General features: G+C 50.3%; 1 protein-coding gene across 1 annotated transcript in view; it reads left to right on the forward strand.

Moving 5' to 3' along the window:
* Nucleotides 1-890: 890 nt before the first annotated feature.
* Nucleotides 891-25,375, forward strand: part of ARHGAP40 (Rho GTPase activating protein 40) — a 38,394-nt gene continuing 13,909 nt past the window's right edge. Inside the window, exons 1-5 of the mRNA XM_076011117.1 lie at nucleotides 891-1,030; nucleotides 18,009-18,199; nucleotides 21,224-21,448; nucleotides 22,055-22,126; nucleotides 22,643-22,791. Coding sequence (XP_075867232.1) covers nucleotides 891-1,030; nucleotides 18,009-18,199; nucleotides 21,224-21,448; nucleotides 22,055-22,126; nucleotides 22,643-22,791 — 777 coding nt within the window. The remainder of the gene's footprint in view (nucleotides 1,031-18,008; nucleotides 18,200-21,223; nucleotides 21,449-22,054; nucleotides 22,127-22,642; nucleotides 22,792-25,375) is intronic.

Raw genomic sequence — 25,375 nt, forward strand, 5'->3', positions numbered from 1 at the left:
CTTGGCGTCTCCCACCCTGTCCCTAAGGCCTGCTCCTTCCACACCTGACACCTTCCTGCTTGCTGGTTCCTGTCTCTTGGCAAACGTCAGCATCCCCATTGCACAGAAGAGGAGACCGAGGCTCAGAGAAGCCTCAGGGGGAGTGGCCAAGCCAGGGTGAAGACCCTTTGTTCCACACGTTAGCCATGTCCTTTGTTCTTCTGGTTTTACTCTAAAATCAGCATGGCTGTGGGTAATAATGCGAAGAATAGTTTATGACTGTTTTTATTTTTATTTTTTTTATTTTTTTTTTTTTTGAGACAAAGTCTCGCTTTGTTGCCCAGGCTAGAATGAGTGCCATGGCATCGGCCTAGCTCACAGCAACCTCAAACTCCTGGGCTCAAGCGATCCTTCTGCCTCAGCCTCCCAAGTGGCTGGGACTACAGGCATGCGCCACCATGCCCGGCTAATTTTTTCTATATATATTATTTGGCCAATTAATTTCTTTCTATTTATAGTAGAGACGGGGTCTCACTCTTGCTCAGGCTGGTTTCGAACTCCTGACCTCGAGCAATCCGCCCGCCTCAGCCTCCCAGAGAGCTAGGATTACAGGCGTGAGCCACCGCGCCCGGCCTATGACTGTTTTTAAAAGGCACCATTTCCACTTCAGCTCCGGTGCAGGTGGGTGGGACTGTGTGTGTGTGTGTGTGTGTGTGTGTGTGTGTACCTGCAAGTGGGTGTCCCTGGCTGAGCCAGCCCCACCCCAGGAGGGGGCTGGCCATTGTCCCTGCCTGGGAACTGGGTGTGCCCCAGGGCCCTGCCTCCCTCCTGCTGCCCGCACTGCAGCATTGCTGACTGAGCCGGCCCGGGCAGCAGCACAGCAGCGGGCCGGGGGCCTCCACTGCCAGCCCATGGCGGAGCCTGCCCTTCTCCTCGCCGCCCAGATGGAGCAGCTGGCCTGGGCGCCCCTGGCCTCACCGTGTCCCCGGATCCCGAGGGCCCGCATCGCCCGGGGGCACTGTGCCCAGTGCTGGGCCGACCTGGGCTGCAGGTACAGGCTTCACAGGAGGGGGAGGGAGGCAGGACCTACTATGTGCTGGGGGCACGCGCCATCTCAGTCTTCTCAACACCCTGGGAGGCAAGAATCTTCCTCCCATAGTACGAGGAGGAAACAGAAGCTCGGAGACTCAAGTAACTGGCCCAAGTGGTGGGGGTGGCTGCCCGCTGTGGTCCGTGGGACTCCAAACCCAGGCCCTTCCTGGGACATAGCACCATGCCCTGGGCTCTTGTTGCTGGCCTCCTGCAGGGTCACTGATTTTCTGATTCTTAGAGCTGTGAGTGACCACAAACGTGTGCCATTGCCCCTTCCTCTGGGTGCAGAGAGGATTAGGGACCCAGCTGTCTCAGTCAGGGTTCAGGATGCAGGAGTCTCGGATGGATCGGTGCCGCTCTGTGGTTGCCTTGGCCAAGAAGAGCTGGTCGCCCTTCCTTCCTGCTCAGCCTGCCACTGGCAGCCAGACTCGAATTTTGAAAAGTTATTTTCCCCGCCATGATTACAACATATTACAGCCTCTTTCCTTGCCCTTCCCGGCAGCTTCTAGTGGCTGCTCGCATCCCCTGGCTTGTGGTCCTCTTGAATCTTCTAAGCCAGTAATGTGACCCCTTCTGGTCTCTCTCTGACCTCCACTCCTGTCACCATGTCTCCTCCTCTGACTCTCCTGCCTCCCTCTCTCTCTCTCTCTCTCTCTCTCTCTCTCTCTCTCTCTCTCTCTCTCTCTCTCTCTCTCTCTCTTTTTGAGACAGGGTGTTGCTCTATTGTCCGGGCTTAGAGTGCAGTGGTGTCATCATAGCTTGCTGTAATCCTGAACTCCTGGACTCCTGCCTCAGCCTCCCAAGTAGCTGGGATTACAGGCATGTGCCATCATGCCTGGTTGATTTTTTTTTTTTTTTTTTAGTTTTTGTAGAGATGGTGTCTCACTATGTTGCCCAGGCTTCCCTCTTCCCTTATAAATATAAGAACCCCTGTGATTACATTGGGCCCACTGAATAATCCAGGATCATCTCCACATCTCAAGATTCTTAGCTTAATCACATCTACAAAGTCCCTTTTACCTTGTAAGACAACCTACATATATTCACAAATTCTGGGGATTAGGATGTGGACATTTTGGGGGGCATTATTCAGCCTATTATACCATCTCTCTCTCTCTCTCTCTCCCTCTACCCTCATCTACTATCTACCTACCTACCTGCCCATCTATATGGCTGTTCCCCTGGCCCCACCTTCACCCTCCCTTGATCTCTGGGTTCCTTGTGGTCCCTGAGGCTATTAATATTGAATCACTGTAAGATTGCCTGCCCCACTGAATATGCTCTATTCTTATTCATTGAATCAACAAATGAATAATGCTAAAGAGAGTTTAAAACAAAACAAACAAAAACAACACTCTTACTTCCAGGACAGTGGTTTTTTAACCAGGGTTCTGCAAACACTTTATTTGAATTTAATTTTTATTCTATTTGTTAAGTATTAAGAAACGAGTAAAAACATCACATACACTCAAGGGTGTTATAATCCAAATATTCTTTGTCAATCACAATTATATCAATTGTATGAAATGCTTTAAATTGGACTTAGAAAATGGGCTCATAATAATGTCATTGTTGTCTCTACTGTTTATTGAGAAGAGATGCCATTGCAAAAAAAAAAAATAATAATGTGAAAACCACTTCCTGGGGACAGAGCTGGTCTGTCCACTCCAGGCCAGTGCTCCTGTGTGTTAGTTCACGGAGTCACTAGGTCAGGTCTTCCAACCCTCTGAGTCTGTTCGTCTCACTGGTCACTCACTACTCATGAGTCATTTATTTGTTCAACAAATTCCACTGGGACTGCAGCCTTCAGAACACAAGGCTCGGGTCTGTTCTGTTGGCTCGAGCGTCTCTAGCACCAGCTCGGGTTGGGCGCACTGTAGGTGCTCATGGAATGTCAGCTCCATGAATGAAGTCACCTCAATGAATGAAGTCCCACGATGGGGTGAGGGTGTGAGGATGCATGAGATGTTCTCTCCGCCCTTGGGATGTCCCCAGCCTGGTCCAGGAGGAAGACACAGGACTGGTCCACCATGATATGATGCCCTAAATGCTGAGTGGAAAGGTCTAAGTGGGGCTGAGTCGGGTTCGTGTGGCCTTCAAACAGAACTTCCCATAAAGTGAACAGGATGCAGAGTTAAATGTCAATGTGGAATGAATCTTAAAACCATACAATATTGGCCTTGGCAGGACCTACTCTGAGCAAGATGGCTCTGTTGGGATTCCCCTCATCCCCGCTCCCCAATAGCAATATATTTTCTATTAATTCCTGATTGCTGTAAAAAAAGCAAAAAATAGCAAGTGGAATCCACCTGCCCCTAATCACCTCCAGCCCACAAGAATAGTCATTGAGAGGCCGAGTGTGGTGGCTCATGCCTGTAATCCTAGCACTCTGGGAGGCCGAGGCGGGTGGATCGCTCGAGGTCAGGAGTTTGAGACCAGCCTGAGCAAGAGTGAGACCCCCGTCTCTACTATAAATAGCAAGAAATTAATTGGGCAACTAAAAATATATAGAAAAAATTAGCCGGGCATGGTGGCATGTGCCTATAGTCCCACCTACTTGGGAGGCTGAGGCAGAAGGATCACTTGAGCCCAGGAGTTTGAGGTTGCTGTGAGCTAGGCTGACGCCACGGCACTCTAGCCCAGGCTACAGAGTGAGACTCTGTCTCAAGAAAAAAAAAAGAATAGTCATTGTGAGCACAGGATTTTGCACTTTATAAATATATATTTGCATACATGTATATGTAAAACACATATATATATGATTTAAATTCTTGTACATAATTGTACTTAATACATATGAATTAGTTTATACTATGTTTTGACTTTTCCCACTTTATAATATCTTTTTTCCTGGAAATACTCAGAGCTCTACATTATCCTCAAAGGCTACATGATATTTCATGTTATGACTCAGTGGTTTTTTTGTTAACTAGCCTCCCATTGATGGAATTTTAGGTTTTTTCTTTTCCTCTTTTGGTTGCTATTATAAACTATACTGCCACGTTCTTGGCCATATAGCTTGGTGTATTTATTCTTATGATAAATTTTCAGAATAGGAATCGTTGAGTCCAAAGGTACATCCAGTTAAAATTTTGAAACATCTTCTAGGAGGAGCTTTTCCAGAAAGGTTGTACTCATGTCCAGACCCACCAAGTGGATGTGAGCTTGTTTTCTAGTTTTCTTGACATTCTTGACCATACATCATTGTTCTTTTTAGTCTTGGCTAATCAAATTGGGAGAAAATTGTATCTGGTTTTAATTCATCTTTTAAAAATTGTTATGATTAATGAGGTTGAGCATCTTTTCACATGCACGGTGTCTGGCAGTTTCAAAGGTAGATCAGAGAGGCAGGAAGGCCCAGTTTGAGTCTAGCGCAAGTCAGGTTCCCATAATCAATAATGGGTTAAGTGATGTGGCTGATTGCACACAGGTAGTTTGCAGAATCGTCACCTTTAAAAAGTTCACCTTAACTCGTATTCTGCTCATGTATAGCTCAAGTCTTGGTCACTGAGGCCAATGTCAACTGATCTCCCCTGGTATCATGTACCTTTAAACCTCCCGGCACCCGCCCCATATGTGCGCCCAAGCACGGAAAGCACTGGACAAGTCACCCCCACACAGTCTAAATGTGTCCTCGGTAGAAGGACAGTGACAGCCTGAATCGCAAAGCCCGGCTTCACCACTTACCAGCTGTGGGCCTCTCGGGAGTGACTTACCCTCTCTGGGCTCCAGTTTCCCTTTCTGTAAAATGGTTGTGAACAGCAGCACCTGCCTCACAGGCCCGTCGTGAGAATAAAATGAAATGAATGTGAAGGGCTGAGCACTGTGCCCGTCGTGTAGGACGTGAACAATTCATGTCCGACATCACCGGTCGAAGGGAGACTTCTTGGAGCCGGCCCCAGATAACACAGGTTTGTTTTCATGTGACCAGTGCATTCAGGCCTCCTGACTCCCTGCAGTGGGAGAAACATTGGCATTTGAGGCCTAAATCCTCCACTCAGCCCTGGGAAAGTTCCGTCACCTCTCGGAGCTGGTTCCTCCGTTTGCAGAAGCAGTGCCGTTCTGACAGTGGCCGGTGTCACACCCATGGACTCACAGGTCTCAGCCCCCGAGGACCAGGCTGCGGCTGGGTGCTTCTGGTCACTTCTGCAGCAAAAGCCCTTGCAGGGCTGTCCAGCAGGGGTGAGGGCCGCCCTGGGGCTATAAACCACCACAGGGCAGTTTCCTTCTTTTTTTTTTTTTATCCTTTCTTTTTCTTTTACTCATACCCTTTTTGTCCCAGAGGGCAGGTCCCTTCTGACAGGACTCCCTGTTTCCTCTCTTCCCTCGCAATGAAGCAGAGGAGAAGGCTCTGATTCACACGGAGGGCATGGGCTGCCACCCTGGGGTTCTCGTCCTGTCTGCAGCGTGGAAGCCACCTCTCCAACTCCCCTCCTGTCCCCTGTCACCCACTCTGCTGTCAGCTGTCACCGACTCTCCCCGAGCTGACAGCAGATGCTCACACGGTGTGTGAACGCCTTTCTCTTGACACCTGCCACGCCTGGCTATGAGCAATCTTTTCAGTGCTTGCCAATCTGATGGATGAAAAGTATCTCGTCCTTTTATTTTGCGTTTCCCTAATGACTTGTGAGGTTCAACATCTCTTCCTGTAGGGCATTTGCATTTTATCTTCAGTGGCTTGTTTATTGATATCTGCTGTCAACTTTTCTATTGGGCTTTCTTGGTTTTTTTTTATTGATTTCTAGGAACTCTTTATATAGACTAGATAGTGACACTTTATCATCTGTTGCAAATATTTCCTCTCAGCTGATCACTGTCCTCTGACTTTTTTATGGTGTTTTGTTATACAAAGATTTTAATTTGTGATGTAATCAAACCTCAGGTTTCTTGGGTATGGCTTTGGGATTTATTTGTTTGTTTTTCGAGATGGAGTCTCACTCTGTCACCCAGGCTGGAGGGCAGTGGCACAATCATGGTTCACTGCAGCCTTGAATTCCTGGGCTCAGTCGATCATCCTTATGGCTTCTGGATTTTAATTTGCTTGGAGAGATGGCCCCTCCCCACCCTTTATGTCTTCCCTAGTGCAGGCTCCCATCCACCCGGGGAATTCCTTTGCACCCACCAGCATATGATCTGCTCCCCTTCCCCTGAGCTTTGCATATCACCCTCCCTGGCTGACTCTGACTGTTCCTTTAAAACTGAGTTCCAACACGCCCTCCCCCAGGAAGCCTTCTCTCCCCAGCCCCATCCCACTCTGGTCACTGCTCTGTCCCTCGGGACTGTTGGCCCCATCTATTTTTTTTTTTTTTTTTTGAGACAGAGTCTCACTTTGTTGCCCAGGCTAGAGTGAGTGCCGTGGCATCAGCCTAGCTCACAGCAACCTCACACTCCTGGGCTCAAGCGATCCTGCTGCCTCAGCCTCCCGAGTAGCTGGGACTATAGGCACATGCCACCATGCCCGGCTAATTTTTTTCTCTATATATTAGTTGGCCAATTAATTTCTTTCTATTTTATAGTAGAGACGGGGTCTCGCTCTTGCTCAGGCTGGTTTCAAACTCCTGACCTCGAGCAATCTGCCCGCCTCGGCCTCCCAGAGTGCTAGGATTACAGGCATGAGCCACTGCGCCCAGCCTGTTGGCCCCATCTTAAGGGGATTGTAGGCTGCTCATTGGTTGGAATATACTTTTGCATTGAAATATTTTTGGAGCGCTTACCACGGGCCAAATGTTTTATAGGCAGTACTTGATTTCATCCTCACAGCCTTGTGGGTACTGTCATCATCATCATCATCCTGATTCTGCAGACCACAGGTCAGGAGGACAGACCCAGACAGTCTGACTCCAGGGCCTCAGTCCTTAGCCACTGTATTAAATCATTTCTACGGCTGCTATAACAATCGCCACAAATATGGTGGTTTAAAAAAAATACGTATTTATTGTCATAGAGTTCTGGAAGTCAGAAGTCCAAAACGGGTCTTAGGGCCTCAGCTCGAGGTTCTGGCAGGGCTCTGCTCGTTCTTGGAGGCTCTAGGTAGAAACTGCGTTTTAGCGTCTGGAGCTGCCTGTCCTCCTTACGCCGCGGTCCCCCTGCATCTTCAAAGCCAGCAGTGGCTGGTGGAGTCTTTCTCGTGCTACCCTCCCTCTGGTTTTCACTCTTCTGCCGCCCTCTCTGCCATTCAAGGACCCTTGTGATCACACCAGGCCCACCCAGGCAACCCGGAATCATCTGCCCCACTTCAAGGCCAGCTGATTAGCAACTGTAATTCCATCTGCAATCGTTGTCCCACCTTTGCGCATTTGCAGATTCAGGGCTCAGGACACCGGCCCCTTTCACTGTTGGTGGTGGTGGAGTGGCTCACCGCAGCCACTCCTCTGTATTGATTTTCTAAACTTTAGTCAGCTGCCTCCACCCCTAAGCATCCATCCCTGCCCCCCTCCCTCCCTCCAACCTGGGGGTTGGATTGGTGCATCGGAGTCACCTGGAGGGGGCTTGTTCAAACCCAGATCGCTGTACCCCACCCCTAGAGTTTCTAACTCTGTAGTGCTGAGGCGAGGTCTGAGAATTTGCATTCCTAACAGGTTCCCAGGTGATGCTGACACTGCAGGTCTGGGGCCCGCACTTTGAGAAACACTGGGTTAGATCATTCACTCATTTATCCCTCAAACATTTACCAATATCTGCTCTGTTTGGGGAACTATGCCCTTAGGATGACAAATAAGAATGTTTCTGGCCTCAAAGAGATCCCAGTCTAAAGGGGAACGTAAACAGGCAATTACTATGGAAGGCGATAAGTTCTAGAACATCAATGAACCCAAAGCCTTTAGGAGGGCTGCAGGGAAGGCTTCCTGGAGAAGGTGATGCTTGAGCTGAGTCCCCAAGTAGGCACTAAGCAGCCCAAGGATGGGAAGGAGAAGGGAGTTTCTGGCAGTAGCTGCCAGCTAGGCAAAGCTCCAAGGCAAGAGGCAGCATGGTGCCTCCGGAAGTGTAAGCAGCTCACACTTGCTGGAGCAGAGAGTGGGACAGAGGAACGATGAGATGGAAGTCTGGTTTCAAGCTTGGAGCCCAGTTCCAACCCCAGGGCCTGGACACCTGATCTTGGGGTGACAATCTGGCTCTGAAGCCCTTGAGTGCCCAATGGAAGAGTGGGAGACTAAAACCCCTCTGTGAAGATCCATGCAGCAAAGAAAGGGTTAATGAGACCATTCCTTACCCCTAGGCCAGCCACCATGGCAGCCAGCTAGGTGCTCTTCCATCTGGTCTTTTTTTTTGAGACAGAGTCTCACTGTATTGCCCTGGTTAGAGTGCCGTGGCATCAGCAACCTCAAACTCCTGGGCTCTAGCAATCCTGCTGCCTCAGCCTCCGGAGTAGCTGGGACTACAGGCATGCGCCACCATGCCCAGCTAATTTTTTCTATTTTTGGTAGAAATGGGGTCTCACTCTTGCTCAGACTGGTCTCGAACCTCCTGAGCTCAACAGATCCACCTGCCTCGGCCTCCCAGAGTGCTAGGATTACAGGCGTGAGCCACCATGCTTGGCCTCATCTGGTCTTTTCTGAAGACTTTAAACCAGGTGTTCTTTATCTGGGGTTCAAGGATGGACCTGAAATGTTCTAAGAGCTGCTTAAGTTATTTGCTAAGTGTTATGCATGCATGAGTGTGTGCAGTTTTTGGAGGCAGGGTCCACAATGTTTATGAGATTTTTAAAGCTCTCCCCTCTTCCCCATCCCCCCTACAAAACAGTTAAGAATGAGTGACAGACCAGGAGCTATAAACTCCAGTGCCTGCAAGGGTCAGGTGTGTACTCTTAGGGAGCTATGCGGTGTAACCTGTCAGGTGTGGTAAGGACCCAGGTGGAATGGAGGCCACTGAGCCTGTTTAAAAATTTTAATCATACAGTTTATTTAACATGCAGTCAATATAAAACATTATGAATAAGAAATTTTACGTTTTTAAATAGTAAGTCTGCAGAATCCAGTGTGCATTTTTCATTTACAGGGTTGGCCATCGGGACATTACATTTTTATCAGAAATCCTTGATGTATGTTTAGGTTTCTAACGTTTACACTTGGAAAAGTAGATTTGCATACCCAAGTTGTTCTGAACATATTTAGATGTTTTCTAGTAACTGAAACAAGTAACCAGCTTTAAATTTAAATTAATTAAAATTAAATAAAATTTAAAATTCAGTTCCTCCATTCATACCACATTTCAAGCGCTTAGGTGGCCAGTGGCCACCATACTGGCTGACACAGTTCCAGAGGTTGCCCAGAACATAAGATGACAATCTGATTGAGTGACTCAGGAGAGGACAAGCAAGTGTGACTTTGTTGTTTTTTTTTTTTTTTTGAGACAGAGTCTCACTTTTGTTGCCCAGGCTAGAGTGAGTGCCATGGCGTCAGCCTAGCTCACAGCAACCTCAAACTCCTGGGCTCAAGGGATCCTCCTGCCTCAGCCTCCCGAGTAGCTGGGACTACAGGCATGCACCACCATGCCCGGCTAATTTTTTTTGTATATATACTTTTAGTTGGTCAATTAATTTCTTATTTTTAGTAGAGACGGGGTCTCTCTCAGGCTGATTTCGAACTCCTGACCTCGAGCAATCCGCCCGCCTCAGCCTCCCAGAGTGCTAGGATTACAGGCGTGAGCCACCGCGCCCGGCCAAGTATGACTTTGTTCAAAGGAAGAATCAGTTCGAAACTTTCGGGACTTCTCTGGCAAGCACCACAGGGCTGCACCGCTGCTTGGAAGCTCATTTTAAGGGGCAGCCACCTGCTGGCTTCAGCCAGTTGTTGTCACTTAGAGACAGAGACCCAGGATTATCATCTCCACTGATTATTTTCTCCAAGAGAAACTGGAACTAGAGGATTTTTTAATATAAAACCTCTTGTTTTCAAATGATGACGAGCTATTTAAAAAGTGTTAAAATCCAGGCCAGGTGGGGTGGCTCACACCTGTAATCCTAGCACTCCGGGATGCCAAGGTGGGTGGATCGCTTGAGGTCAGGAGTTTGAGGCTGCTGTGAGCTATGATGATGCCACTACATTCTAGCTGGGTGAGAGAGTGAGACCTTGCCTCCAAAAAACAAACAAACAAAAAAAAGTGTTAAAACCCAATTTGCTATTTCAAGTGGAGCTTGGTAGATCCTGATCTTCTGGTTGGGAATATTTGTCATCTCTGAAGAGAGGTCACAGGCAGCACCTTAATCTCCCCCAGCCATCTCAAAAATGCAGGCTGCTCCTCCCAGAGGTGCTATGGGAGAATTCTGATGCAATCCCTCTGTTCCCACACCACTCTTGAAACCTTCTGTGCAATTCTCCGAACCCGGCAGCATAACGATGGTCCTGGCAGGGCTTCTCAACCCTGGTGGAGCAATGGCATCAGCCAGGGGGCTCCAAGCAGTACTGGTGTCCAGGTCCCGTCCCCAGTGGTTTTTGTGTCATTGTTCCGGGGCATTCCGTGGGCCCTGGGCCCTGGCCACGCTGCCTGGGGAATGCAGGTGGAGAAGCACTGGTCTCTGGGCCTGCTCTCCACGCCTGGGATACGGCTCCCGGGCCCAGCGTGTCTCCTGTTTCTCTGGTTCCTGCCCACCTTGCACAGCTGAAGGAAGGACCCATAGCCGTGCCCATCCCTGCCCCCTAGCCCAGCCTCGGGAAGCGAAATTATATTGATTATGCTTCAGAGTGTCTTTATTCTTGTCTGTAACACAATATAGTTATGCTTTTAAGTTCCACAACCCAGAGATCAGCTCTATCAAAATTAATATCTGAAAGAGATACAGAGAGAGCATCGTTTAACGATTCAAAGAATGGGCACACGGGCTCCAATGAGCCTTCTTTGTCTTCACAGGAAAGTTGGAGCCTTGACAGGGGTTTTAGGAGCTCAGTTAAGATGATACTCAAAAATGCAAATGTCAGATTTGCCTTTTATAACGTCCCATTCCTGCCTGCCCCAACTCTGTCCCCAGAGGGATTGCTTCATAGATGTCAGTGTTGCTGGGTACTGAGGTTCAGGTTGTACACTGTGTAAGGGTATTATATCCAATGGGGCACTGTTCACATCATGGTCATATACTAAGTTATATGAGAGTACACGGGTGGGTATGGAGAATTAAGACCTCCTGACAAGTCTGGAAGCAGCAGAGGAGAGACCCTTTTCATAAGCCTGCACTGGCACACATGGCTGTGTACATGTTCATGGTAGAGTATGCACCTGCATGTTCCCTGGCACACCCTTGTGCACATGGCTGTGCTCTGCAATTGCCTTTCAACCTCTGCTCTAAGAGGCTGACTTCTGACTCAGAACCTGATGTGTCACTTTATGTGGGGGTTGGAGATAGGGTGGGACATGGAGTGTGTACCTTTGGCATGTGCACCTGGTATCTGGGCATGTGTGTGAGCAGAAGAGAGTGGGCTTGCTGCTCCTCTGGCAGAGCTGTGGGGGTTATTCAATAGCGTACAAACTGTCTCAGTCAGCTATCACCGTGTGACAAATGATTCCAAACTCAGCAGCCACCATTTAGTCAAGCAACAATCATTTATCCATGTTCCCGTGTCCAAATCTTGGCTGGGGGCCAGCTGATCTGGCCTAGGCTCTGCCGGGTGGCTCCATGTCCAGCCATAGGGCTGGCTGGACGTCCTCCTCCCTGGTTGTTGGGCTCTGGTCCGTGCCACATGTGTTCATGCTGGGACCCAGGCTGCAGCTACCAGGGGTGGCTCTTCTCGCGGTGGTGATAGAGGTGTGAGAGGTCCGGCCTCACTGCACGGCACTCTGCACGCTTGGACTTGCTGAGAGCAAAGGAACATGGCACCCCACATGGCCACTCCCCTGTGGCGGCCACCTCGGGGAACCAACTCGCCCCCCTTGCTCCCTACTTCCTCTTCACTCGCAGCTTCTCACCTTCCCCTGGACTCCCCACTTAGCCATGTAGAGCTTGGCATCACCCCAGCAGGGGCTGCCTGTGGCTCCTCCAGCTGGTCTCATTGGGTCCGTCTCGATCCATCGTGCTGCGATGCATCGTAATCCAGCTATAAGTATGCGACAAGGGGTGTCTTCAGAAGAGTCAAGCAGCCCTGTAGCTCACGTGACAGGGAGAGGAACCTCAGCAGATAAGAGACAGAGCTGGGGTCACGTGCAGGCTGGTGGTGTTCCTTCTCCAACCATATGCTGCATCCAGCCAATGAAAGAAAGGAAAAGTCACAGGATGACTTTGAGGAAAAATAGTTGTCCAAGGGGCTTATTGCATAGTGGTTGAGAACATGGGCTGCAGAGCCAGACTTCCTGGGTTCAAAGCCAGTCCTGCCGTTTACTAATCAGGTAACCTTGGACAAGTTCCTTTATCTTTCTGTGCCTCTGTTTTCTCATCTATAAAATGGGACGATAATAATAGGAAGTTGTGAGGTTCAATGAATGAATCCATGCAAAGCAGTGGTTCTCAACCAGGGCAATATCGTCCCCAGGGAACATTCGGCAATGTCCGGAGACATTTTTGGTTGTCGCGACAGAGAGGGATGCTTTTGACATCTAGTGGGTGCAGGGCAGGGCTGCTGCTAAATGTGCTACAATGACAGGACAGCTCCCACTGCAAAGAATCATCTGCCTGAAACGCTGCTAGTGCCGAGGTGGAGGAGACTCCGTGTAGTGTTCCGAGCAGTGCCTGGTGCCCCGCAAACGTTCACGCCTGTTGGTTATAACGTTCAACACCAGCTCACCCGGGCGCCTGTGCTGGGGTCACTCGTCACCATGAGCCTGTGACTAGAGCCTTTTCCTTCATCACTCTAGCCTCTTGTGTGTATGATGAGGATAATGGAGACGCTGCTGCTAATTCTAATTATTATTGTTATTATAGTTAGATTATAATCATTCCCATTTCTTGCACACGATAATTTGCCAGGCATCTCATTTACAATCTTACAGTCCTCACCGTCAGAGGAGTCTGGTTAGCACTTACTTTGCAGAGAAAACTGGAGCTCGGAGAGGTGAAACGTCTCACCAAGACTGTGAGGAGTCCGGACTGAGCTGGGCTTGCTGATCTCTGCAATGTCATCACGGAGCCACTGCCCTGGGCTCAGTATTTCATCGGCGACATCAGGGTGGCGAGGGCAAGGGCAGGCACTCAGAGGAAGCGAGGGCTGCCCCAGAGCCCTATTGCCACTTTGGGAGGAAGCTCTCGGCACCCTCCTGGGCTGGCCAGGCCGCTGAGCTGGCCCTGGCTGGCTGCCCTGAGAGGAGGCCCAGGCACGCCTCTACCGGCTCATCCCGAAGTTCCGCATTCTTGGTCCCTCCCTCATGTTGGCTTCTGGCTTCCCTGAGCCGGCTGTGGGCTCTCAGCCTAGCATGGTTTCTGCAGCCCTGCCCTTCGGCTGAGGACTTTGCCCCACTGTCATCTGATCCTTGGTGCCTGCTGTGACCTCTTGGGCAAGGGTCTCACCAAGATCATCTTGCAAAGCCCACATCTCTACCCCTGTCTTCCCATTTTACAGTTATGGAAACTGAGGCCCAGAGAGGGAAAGGGACATGTCCACAGTCACACAGAGTGTGAGTGGGGGGAGCTGGGACTGAGGCAAAGGACTTCCAGGGCCCTGCCTCCTCCCCCAGGCCACGTGGAGGGAAAGTTTGTGAGAGCGCAGAGAAAGGCTTTGCATTCGGGAAGCTCCGAGCCGCCATGAGGGTTTCGGCCACCTGACTCACTGGGGGGACGGATTTCCTCCACAGGTTGGTCTCAAAGGCCCCTGGCCATCCTCTCTACAGGGGAGGAACTAGAGGCCACTCACCAGCCGGGCAGTCTTGGTGACTCACTTGTCCTGTTTGAATCTCAGGTGAGAAGAGTCCAGAAGCAGCACATATTAACATTGATCAAACTGACATTGATTGAGGAATTCCTGTTCCACGCACCTTTCTAGGAACTGGCCACAGTAGGGGCTGGGTAAATATTCGCAGAGTGAATTGGCTCTCAAATTACCCTGCCCCGGGTAGTTTCTGGTAGCTTCACAGAAAGATGGGGAAGTTGAGCTTCAGCCAGGTCTGGGAGTTCCCCAGGGTGACTTCATTTATAAACCTAGGGTTCAAATTCAGACCGTCTGACGCTAGAGCCAAATTCTTGACTTATAAATTTACAGATCTGGTTAACCATTGCTTACCGGCATATAATAACCACAATTTTATGCTGCTCGGGGATTCCATGGGTCAGGAATTGGGACTGGTCTCTGCTCCGTGGTGTCTGGGGCCTCTGCTGGGAAGACTGAACGGTGGGGGGGTGATTCATGCTGGGGACCGGAATCATCTGGAAGCTTCTCCACTCGAGTGTCAGATGCTCTGCTGAAATGACTCGAGGGTTAGGTTTAGCTCCAGCTGTTGCTTCTCAACGTAGCACCTGGGCTCCGAGAAGAGCAGGCGGGGGGCGGGGACTTGGGCTGGTGGCATCTGCTCAGTCTTTACCGCCAGACTCAGAAATCTCGTAGCGTGACTTTTGCCGTGTTCTGTCGGTTGAAGCGGTCACAAGCCTATCAGATCCAAGGGGAGGGGACACAGAGCCCACCATTTATTTCTATAAATAATGGGTGAGTGTTATGCAAACGCAAACAGCAGAGACCCGATCCAGGCTAGGGATCAGAAAAGGCGTGTTTGAAGAAGTGACCTTCAGGCTGAGACCTGAAGGGCAGCTGGCAGACAAGGGAAGGACATTCCAGGCAGAGGGAAGCAGGAGGGATGGGAAACGAGGCTAGAAGTGCAGGCCGGTCGGGGACCAAAGCCATCACAAGGCGTTTGGATTTTACCCCCATGGTCCTGGGACACCACTGAGGATTCTAAGAGGAGACTGTTAGGCCAACTTTGTGAGCCTAGAAGATCTTTCCAGACTGGAGATATCTAGAAGAAACATAGGAAGCCCGTGATGAGGCTGTGGGCTGGGCTAGAGGAGCCACCTGGTTGGACCAGGGCGGTGGCCACGGGAACAGAGAAAGTTGCGTGAAGGGAGGAATTTATTAGTCGTTAACGGGATGTGGTGTCAGAAGCGGCTCTTGGAGTGCTTGACGGTGCCATCTGATGAGACAGGGAACTCCAAGAGGGGTGCAGAGTCTACGGCAGGGAAGACAAGGTGTTCAGGTCACTTTATTTGGGGCCACCTGGGGCCTCCCGGCGTCATCTAGCGGCATAGCGGTTAAGAGCCCTGGTGCTGGCACTTGCAACCTGGGTTCAAATCCTCTCTGCCACTTGCCAACTGGACAAGTCTGGATGGGTCCCTTAACCCTGCTGAGTCTCTTTATCTGTAAATTGGGGACCATAGCGCCCCCACGTGGGGGACTGATGTGAATATCAAACTGATGCTCGGACGTGTCCGCTGTCGGAGGTGTGGCCAGTGCTCAGTGAGTGTGTAAAAACCAGATTACCACTGGAGACGGCTGTGCTGTGCACTTGGGATTGTGCACGTTCCCACATACACCGCGCATCAACAAGGCGCTGGAGGCCGGGCGCGGTGGCTCACGCCTGTAATCCTAGCACTCTGGGAGGCCGAGGCGGGCGGATTGCTTGAGCTCAGGAGTTCGAAACCAGCCTGAGCAAGAGCGAGACCCCATCTCTACTAAAAAATAGAAAGAAATTAATTGGCCAACTAAAAATATATAGAAAAAATTAGCCGGGCATGGTGGTGCATGCCTGTAGTCCCAGCTACTTGGGAGGCTGAGGCAGGAGGAATGCTTGTGCCCAGGAGTCTGAGGTTGCTGTGAGCTAGGCTGATGCCACAGCACTCTAGCCCGGGCAACAGAGTGAGACTCTGTCAAGAAAGGAAGGAAGGAAGGAAGGAAGGAAGGAAGGAAGGAAGGAAGGAAGGAAGGAAGGAAGGAAGGAAGGAAGGAAGGAAGGAAGGAAGGAAGGAAGGAAGGAAGGAAGGAAGGAAGGAAAGAAAGAAAGAAAGAAAGAAAGAAAGAAAGAAAGAAAGAAAGAAAGACAAAAACCAACACGCTGGAAACAAACCAAACTGAAAAATCGGCTGTGTCTGTGAGTCTCTGAACAAATTTTGTGGATGTGCTGAGCGCTCGTCGTTGTCCCACAGAATGAGTTGCGGGAACAATGACACCTCTAGAACTGCGGGTGTTTTATCTCATTTCTGTTCTTTCCTGGCCCCTCTCTGACCTCCTCAGAATGTCGTTCCAAAGAAGTGATTGTTCCCCCTCGCTGCTTAGCTATCAAATGGTGACAGAGTTGATGACTTTTGTTTTGGTTTAGTCGTCGCAATTTTCAAATTGTCACGAAAACACACAGATGCTGGTAATTTCCAAGCGAAACAGCAAAGCAACCGGAGAAACAGAGCTGTGCCCCAGCGTGGGGCGCCAAACACATTCGCAGGAGGCACCAACAGGCAGCGTTCTCGAAAAGCATAAATAGAGCGGAACAGCCAATTTTATAATTAACTGGGACTTGGTCTCCAGCGAAGCTTCCGCTCTGTGAAAATGGCCAAGCTGTTGCCAGGAGAGTGTGCCTTGTCCCCTCCTTAGGGCAGTAATAGGCTGGAGGTTTCTTTGCTTTGCCACATTTTCATATGTTTCAGGATGACACGCATTTCTTAATGGCTCGGAGTTGAGCTCCGTGCGTGGGCAGGACACTTGGGAGGAAGACACAAGCCAGGGTCTGGGGCGGGGGTACCAGCAGGACAGGGTATGTGCAAAAAGAACAGGAGGCCTCTATTCAAAATTATGAAGAATTTCAAGATGGAGACAGCAGAGCACTAAAGCAAGCGCGGGTCCCTTCTAAACACGGGGCTCTGTGTGACTGCACAGGTCATATACCCCTGAAGCTGGCCCTGGGTCTGGGACCATCCATGCCTCTGGAAGTTGGGGCACATCAATGGGTAGGGGCTCAGGCTGAGGGCGAATTACAGCTTCGGGGACTCCAGGGCTCAGGGTCCCACACGAGGGAGGACAGGCAGGCAGCAGGAGTACAGTCAACACAAACAAACAAACATCCAATAGCACGATCCTTCTTCGAAGACAGTTTGGTAAAAAGTGTCAACCTCTCACAAACCCTTTGATTCCGCAGTTCTACTTCTGGCACTCTCTTCTTTATCTGTGCACCAAGGAGCAAGGTAACAAATACTAGAGTGCTTCTCGCAGTATTATTCTAGGATTATTTGATTGCATGGAGTGGAAATTCATTCAGTGGAGCTTGGGAAGGAGAGGGGGTTAAAGGGAAGGGTGCGGGTAAACCACACAGCCTGGGGCATGAGAGGCTGCACCTGGGGCCTGGAAAATCAAGCCGCCATCCCTGCCATCTCTCCCAGCCTGCAGAGTCTCCTCTGCTTCTCTTGGAAGACGGGCCACTCCAGCCCTGCCGTCTCCACATGGCTTCCCAGTTCTCACACCTGACACCAACCCCCTCCAAGCCCTTGGCCCAGCGCCTTGAGGGGATCAGACTGGGTCTATGATGGAAAAGCAACTCCATGGTGGGGTTCCTGCTCTGTTCTGATATCTGGCTGGGGGAGGGGAGGGGGGAAGTTGATACTATGTTACAATTGGGAAAACCAGGGCTGTAGCTGTCAGATTCACGGAGAAGTCGGGGCGGGGAGGGGGGAGGGGAAAGAGATAAAAGACATTCCAGGTAAAAACTCAGTGAGATTAGTGAAGTGCTGTCCTACCATTTCCTCGCCTCTTCTGGGGTTTAATAGTCTCTTGAGAATGTAGACTCTACCATGTACGTCCAAGATTGTTCTTGCCCTGCTCTGTTCTCTGCAGCATCGCTGGTTTCCAAGGACCCTGAAGGGGTGACGGGTAACCGGTCCATTTGCTGAGACTAGCTGTGTGTCTGTCACCCCTGAAAAACTTGCTTGGGAAGCCTGTCCAGCTCCCAGAGGCCCCGGGCTGTTTCTGGGGAACCACAAAGCCTTGGGACAGATGCCATCATGAGCAGAGCTTTGCCTGACTTCCCTGCACCCTCTCTGCTTGCTACAGCTCTGGCCCCTCCTCGGGCCGAATGATTCAGCTTCCCCAGAAGAGTCCCCTGCGACCACGGCCTGCTGGCTGCTCCCCGCCATCTTCTGCCGAGAGCTTGTCCATGGATGGCTTTTGGATGGAGGTGGAGAGGATCCAACAGAGGGATGAGCTGAGAGAGGAGGACAGCAGTGACGGCCAGCTCCCAGAGGGTGAGGGACCCTGCTGGGGCCTGCAGGGCGGCTGGGAGGGCCTCATTTCAGGTGGGAAAATGTGAGCAGATCCAGACATGAACCAGAGTGTGAAAGTGTTTTTCTCTGCTGCCTGGACGGTTGCAGTAGCCTCTTTGATCTCCCTGCTTCACTCTCGCTCCCTACCTCCCGCGCTCTGTGCCACAGTCGAAATGATCTTTCATAATGTAAATGAGCTTATGTCCCTCCTTAGATTAAGGTATTCAGGACATATTTATCGAGTGCTTATTATTTGCTCGGCACTGTCTAGGCACTGGGGGTGCAGCAGTGAACACAAAACACAGTGTCCCTGGTGGAGCTGACAATCTAGGGGAATTCTAAGTCCTCTGCTGGAAACCTCAAATCTCTCCCCAGGTCTCTCAAAGTTATAGACAATCATATCCCCCATTATCTATTACTGTGTGATAAGCCACCCCAAACTTAGCAATGTAAAGGACCAATAACCAATTGTTGCTATTATTATATCTCACCGTTCTGGGGGTTGACAGGGCTCAGCCAGGCGGTTCTCCTTCAGGGTCCCTGACGTGGTTACAGTCAAATGGTGGCTGGAATTGGGGTCATCTCAAAGGATTTCTCATTCATGTGTCTGGTGGTGGATGTGGCCATCATCAGCTGGGCCTTACCTGAGACTGTTGTCTGGAATACCTACCTACACGTGGCCTCTGCATGTGACCTGGGCTGCCTCTCAGCATGGTGGCTGGGTTCCAAGTGCAGGAGTCCTGAGAGAGCCAGGTGGAAGCTGCCTTGATGTTGACGACCCAGCTTTGGACAGCATCGCTTCTGCTGCATCCTGTGGCTCTCCGTGCAGCCCATATTCAAGGGGAAGGGAGTGAGGCTTCACCTCTCAGTGGGGTGAGACTCAAAGGATTTGGAGACATACATTCAAACCATCACATCATAGCTCACCAGACTCTACAGAATCAGCCCCATGCACCCCTCTGCCTCATCTCCTGCCCCTGGGCTGGCTGTCACTCTGCTCTGCGGGCCTCCTGCTGAGCCTGTATCCTAGAAGCACCTGCCTGCCCTGGGTCCTGTGTCCTCGCTGTTCCCTCTGCCCGGAATGCTCTTCTCCTGGTTTCCGCGTGGCTTCTTCTCTCCAATCAGGACTGGGCTCCGATGTCGCCGGTTTCCCTATATAAAATAGCACTGCCTGTCCCATGACCCTTAGCCCCTGCCCTACTTTCTACATCGTTACAGCAATTATCACTACCCGACATTACCCAGTGTCACTTAAGTTTGCATTTGCCCGTGTCCCCCACTAGAATGTAATGACCACGAGGCCAGGGGCATTGTCAGCCCTCTTCACTGCTGCGTGCTCAGTGCCCAGGGCAGAGCAGAGCACATCCCCCCCCTCCAGCTTTACTTGTTCAGCAAACCAGGGAGTGAAAGGGCTCCACGTGGCAACCTTCTTGGTTTGGTGTTGAATTCAGCTGGGCCGGGGTCTGGTTGGCAAAGCCCCTGGTTGACAAAACAGATCCTATGGGAGACACAGGCCTCCTAAGGGCCTAAGGGTCAAGTGCAGTGTCTGCAAGTGTGGAATGTAAATATTAATAAATCCCTGGTGACACAAGTGGTGGTTTTAGGAGAAGCCCTGCACTAGAGGCCCTCCGTGTGGCCTGACTGGCATCATGACATGGCCAGCAATCTGATTGCAAACAAAGCAGAGGGATTGGAGTCAGAGTGGGTAAGCGAGAAGCCTTTTCGGACAACAATACAAACATGGGAGCTTTCTTAGACTCGCAGGGCAGAGGGAGCCTCTGTGTGGCACGGAGACAAGACGGTTAAGACATTCATTTTTGCCATTAAACTTGTACTCACGGCAGGTGAGGTTGGATGCTCTATTGATGGGGAGGGTATTGTTTCTTTACAAAAATAGATCCATTTAAGTAAAAAACAGGGTCCATGATTAGGGAAAAATATTTGGTAAAATAATTTTACATGGGTAATTGGAAACAGATAAAAATTACAAAAGCAGCAGATGAATGTCTGTAGTTTAGGAAACACTGGCTTATTAAAAGGATCCTGTACAAATGAAAAAAATCCCGCCTACGATAGAATCAGCGCCCCCACCAGCCAGCCAGCGCAAGCTGGGGTGGATCCACAGCACTGCCCCGGAGGTGTTTGGTCTGGTTCCCAAGTGCAGGGAAGACATTGAGGAGACACTTCCATGTCTGGCTTATTTGCACAACCCAGGCTGCCATAAAAGCATTTGCGATTTTTCATTTGAAATTTTTTAACCATCAGTGCCTTGTGGACTAACTTGGCCCATGCAGGGTACAGCTGAATACACCCCACTCATCCTCTCGAGCATGTGCTTCCTCCACAAGCTCCTGTCCATTTCCCCATAATAGAGCCAGTGTTTCTCAGGCGTGATCTGAAGACCCACTGCACTACAGTAATCTGGGGAGGACATTTCCAGTGCAGACTCCCAGGCCCTGGGCCTGAAGTCCTGGAGCAATCCCTGGAGATGGGGCCTGGCGTCCTGTCATCTCAACATGCCCCTACCATTTGGATTAATGGTTTTGCTATAGGACCGTGGCAGTTTCCTTACAAAGCACACAGAGGGCTATTCCACCATACCTAACATCTTGAACACAGGGACTTCCCAAGGGGACACCAACTGCTTGCCTGCACGGCTGAGCCCACCCATGTGACCTTGTGGTGGTCTCTGCCAGATTTGGGAGGAGAAGTGAGTTCATTGCTTCATACCCTTCTGCGGCTGGCTCTGTTTCCAAGGAATCGCAATGTTATAGGTTTAAATCCATCCCCTGGCTAATGCCATTAGTACCTTCCCCCCAGTTCTCAAATGCCTACTGAGATCTTCTCCCCGTGAAGACTTTGGTTGGTGTTAATGGTCTCACGATCAGATATGCAGAAGCTCCTGTGTCCGGGTGAGTGTGTGCTTCCACGTGGGGCTTGGATCAGTGTGTGTGGCTGAGCACGGAGCTGCGTGTGTTCATCTGCGTGTTCTCCCTCTGTTGGCAGAAGGGGAAGCTGAATCCCAGTGGCTGCAGGACACAGGCCTGTCGGGTCTCCTTGGTGGCCTGGGCTTGGACAGTGATCACCGGGAGCTCCTGTCCACCCTGACACAAACCCAGGTGGCCGCTGTGTGCCGCCGGCTGGACATCTATACCCGCTCAGCCCGAAGACGGCACAAGGCACCTATCCGAGATGTCAGGGACGTCTTTGGAGTCTTTAATGCAGGGGTAAGTGACATGTGGCTTATTGCAGGCCCTGTTTGACAGGGATGTCTGTAATGCCACTGCAGCCTGAGACATGAAGTGATTCTGCTGCAGGGCTGTGTTGGGGGCGGCGTGTGTGTTTGTGTGTATTTAGGGTGTGTGGGCTTGCACATGTTTGTCTTCCTACATGCCTCTATGTCCCTATGTTGCATGCAGGTCTTTGTCTGCTGTGCATGCCACTGTGTATATGCCTGTTGCCACTGTGTGTCCTTGGGTGGCCTGAAAGCTTAGGTTCTCTCTGTATAATCATTATCAGTAAAATTATAATACTTTTTATTGTCACATATATAACCTGCTGACACTTGAAGCCTGACCTCTTTCTTGGAATAGATTTAAAGTGGCATAACACAGTGCTTAAAACCCTAGACACTGGGGCCAGACAGACCTGGGGCCCAATGTCCACTCCCCCAATTAGCAGCTGTGTGATCCTGGGCAAGTAAATTGGCATCTCTGAGCTTCAGCTGCTCCATCTGTGAAGGTGGGGGTGTGCATGGCTCCTGTATCCCAGGGTTGTGTGGGTATCATCTGCTTCCCACGTGACTCACTGGGCACTGTCTGTAATTTGCATAGGGAGTGTCTTCAGAGAATGGGGACTCAGGTGTGAAATGGACCCAGCTCAGTTGTGGGGCTTCCAAGTCTCCTCCAGGTAAGGGGCCTTCTTCATTCTCCAGGGCCCTGGGATCCTCCGGGCTGCACGAAGGGCTGCTCTGTGAAGAAGATGTGCGCAGCTCTGAGCATTTCCCTCTTCCTGTCGGCTCCTTGCCTTCCCAGCTGGAGGGGAAAAAGGAGGACCCCTGAGGAGACAAGTTGGGCCCTCTTAAGGGGCTATTGTCATGAGGCCCATGGGGCTTAGCCCTAAAATCACTTCCTGGGCAGTGGGCCTTAGCTAGGAAATCACTTCCTGGGTGATGAGGCTTGGCTAGGAAATCACTTCCTGGGTGATGAGGCTTAGCTAGGAAATCACTTCCTGGGCAATGAGCCTTGTCTAGGAAATCACTTCCTGGGCAATAGGCCTGAGCCCTAAGTCTAATGATTTGATCCTGGGGCTTTGAACTTGAACCTGGGAAACCACTTCTTGAGGCCAAGGGCCCGAGTCCTGCACCTAGGAACTTGCTTCCTGGCAGCCAGTCCCCACTGCCGCTCTGTTTTGTTTCCGAAGCAGCAGCAGAGCCTGGGAGGCCACAGGAGCAGGCTGGGCGGGAAGAAGCCTTCAACATGGACTCTGCCTACTCGGAACAAGCCGCAGCGCTCCTGCAGAGGGCCAGGCCATCCTCGGGAGGCACCTGTGCCTGGGGCAAGGGCTCCCTGCCGGTGAGGACGCTGCCCAGAGGGCTGCTGGCCAGGCCTGGTCCTTAGCACCAGCACATCCTGCCCTCACACTTTCCTCCTCACACCTTCCCTGCTGCTAGGCATTGAGTGGGAAAGTTGTTGAATCATCCATTTATTTAATTCATACCATGAATATTTACTGAATGGCTGCTGGGTGTCAGGGTTGGGGGACAGGGGGGCAGGGTGTCAGGTCTGGGGGGCAGGGGGCTTACAGTCTAGCAGCGCTGCCAGTGTTTTCACTGATGCTATTTTCTTTGCTTTCATCCTTAGAAAGTCCTTTCTCATCCAGCAAACTGATAACTGTCCAACAACATATGTTTTTTAGCTATTTTTGATGTATTTATTTTAGAAGTCAGTTTTAAACCTAAGTCTAGCCTTTTCTTAAAATTAATGTTGGTGCCTGGTATGAGAGAGAGAAGGATTGTTTTCTTTTTTTTCCAAATGTTCAATGGTCCCAGCACAGTTCCTGCCAAATTTGGCTGTAGTCATTGATACTTAGTGTTTTCAGATTGAAGCATAAATCATGGTAAAGTGTGCAGAGATTTACCGTGCATCACATTTACCGATGTGCGTCCCTGTGTAACTACCACCCAAACAATCATGATGTAGAAACTTCCTCTCCCCACTCCCCGATGGCTCCCCCATGCCCCTCCCAGGTCCTCCCTCTCCCCACAGGGTGGACACTGCGCTGACTTCTCTGGTGGAGTGCATAGGACAGTCCTGCTCTTCCTAAAGGAAGACTTTCTTCACTCGCCACATTATGATGTGGCTGGATGATCCTGGTACCATCTTACTGAGGGATGCCCTGGCCCCGGGCATGGTTCCCAAGGCTTCCCATGCACCGGCTTGTTTCCTCCCCTTGTCCTTGGAGATGGGTGTTGTCGTTGCTCCCCCACTTTATGATAGAAGAAAGAGAAATGAAGCTCAGTGACTGAGCCGGCACCAAGGCCAGGACTAGAAACCGTTGGAACCTGACCCTAGATCCTTTCCCAACTGACCACCACGCTCTACTGCTTAGAAGTTTGCCCGCCCCCTGCAATGACCTCTGTTCCAATGTGAATGTACTTTCACTCATTCAAATGGAATTTTATTTTAAACTTTTAAAACTAAACTTTTATTTTGAAATAATTTTAGACTCACAAGAAGTTGCAAAAATAGTACTAAAGTTCCCATGTACTCTATACCTAATTTCTCCAACCACAGTACATCAAAAAAAATTTGTGCTTTTTTTTTTTTTTTTTTGAGACAGAGTCTTACTCTGTTGCTGGGGCTAGAGTGAGTGCCGTGGCATCAGCCTAGCTCACAGCAACCTCAAACTCCTGGGCTCAAGTGATCCTCCTGCCTTAGCCTCCCAAGTAGCTGGGACTACAGGCATGCACCATCATGCCTGGCTAATTTATATATATATATATATATTTTTTTTTTAGGTGTCCAGCTAATTTCTATTTTTTTAGTAGAGACAGGGTCTCTTGCTTAGGCTGGTCTTGAACTCCTGAGCTCAAACGATCCTCCTGCTTCAGTCTCCCAGAGTGCTAGGATTATAAGCGTGAGCCACCACACCCAGCCAAAATTTTTGAATAATGAGTTTCTATTCCTAAAGCATCAGAGATAATTAATATTCAACATTATCCTATCTTCCTTGATGATTTTCTCTATTAAATTATGAATGATGATGATAATTAATAATGCTAATGATATCACATATTGATCCTTTACCACAAACCAGGCATTATGCCAAGTACTTTACATACACGACTTAATTTTATTCAGTTACATTTGTAGTAATTGTCTGTGTAAATAAACTAAAACCAAGTAATAGTAATTATTGAGTACTCACTATGTGTCAGACATTATTTTTTATATGCTTTATTGGATTTAATCTCCCCAACAGTCCTGTGAAGTAGATACCGTTTTTAGTTCCATTTTGCAGATGAGAAAATCAGCACAGAGACAGAATTATTTGTTTGAACTCACAGGTAAAGCCAGGGCTTTGAACCCAGGAAGTGTTACTCCATAGTCCATGCACCAAGCACCGGGCTGTATTATAACCACAGTGTTATTAAATACAACCAACAGCATGCTTCCCTCCCCTTTGAGCACTCGAATGGGGCTCTGGGGAGTCATTCCGTCAAGCCCTCCAGGCAACAGGGGACAAATCTGTCCCTCTTGCTGGCTTGTCTGGCCTTTGGCTGCAGGAATGCCTGGAGCTGCCTGCAGCTCCCCCGCGTGGCCTCTAGATGGCGCGGCCGAGCACCGTTTGCGTCTGTGCGTGGTGTGGCCGAGGGTGAGGGACAGAGGACAAGAACAGGAGCAATGAATGGACGATAAGAGGCCCCTGGGCTGAGTTCCCTGCCCCAGGCCCTCTCGGGGGACCGCAGGTAGTGAAAACAGCTTCCACTTCCTGGGTCCTGGCTGCGTGCTTGGCAGGATGCTGACACTGTGTGCCCATTCATTAGCTGGTTTCAGTCTCGCAGAACCTGACGAGGTAGGCAGGCCCTGTGCCATGGCTCCAGGTGCAGAACCGGAGGCTCAGGTGTGGCAGGTTAGCAAGAGGTCGAGCTAGGAC

The sequence above is a fragment of the Microcebus murinus genome, chromosome 16 (genome assembly GCF_040939455.1).
Source record: "Microcebus murinus isolate Inina chromosome 16, M.murinus_Inina_mat1.0, whole genome shotgun sequence".
NCBI classification, from domain to species: domain Eukaryota; kingdom Metazoa; phylum Chordata; class Mammalia; order Primates; family Cheirogaleidae; genus Microcebus; species Microcebus murinus.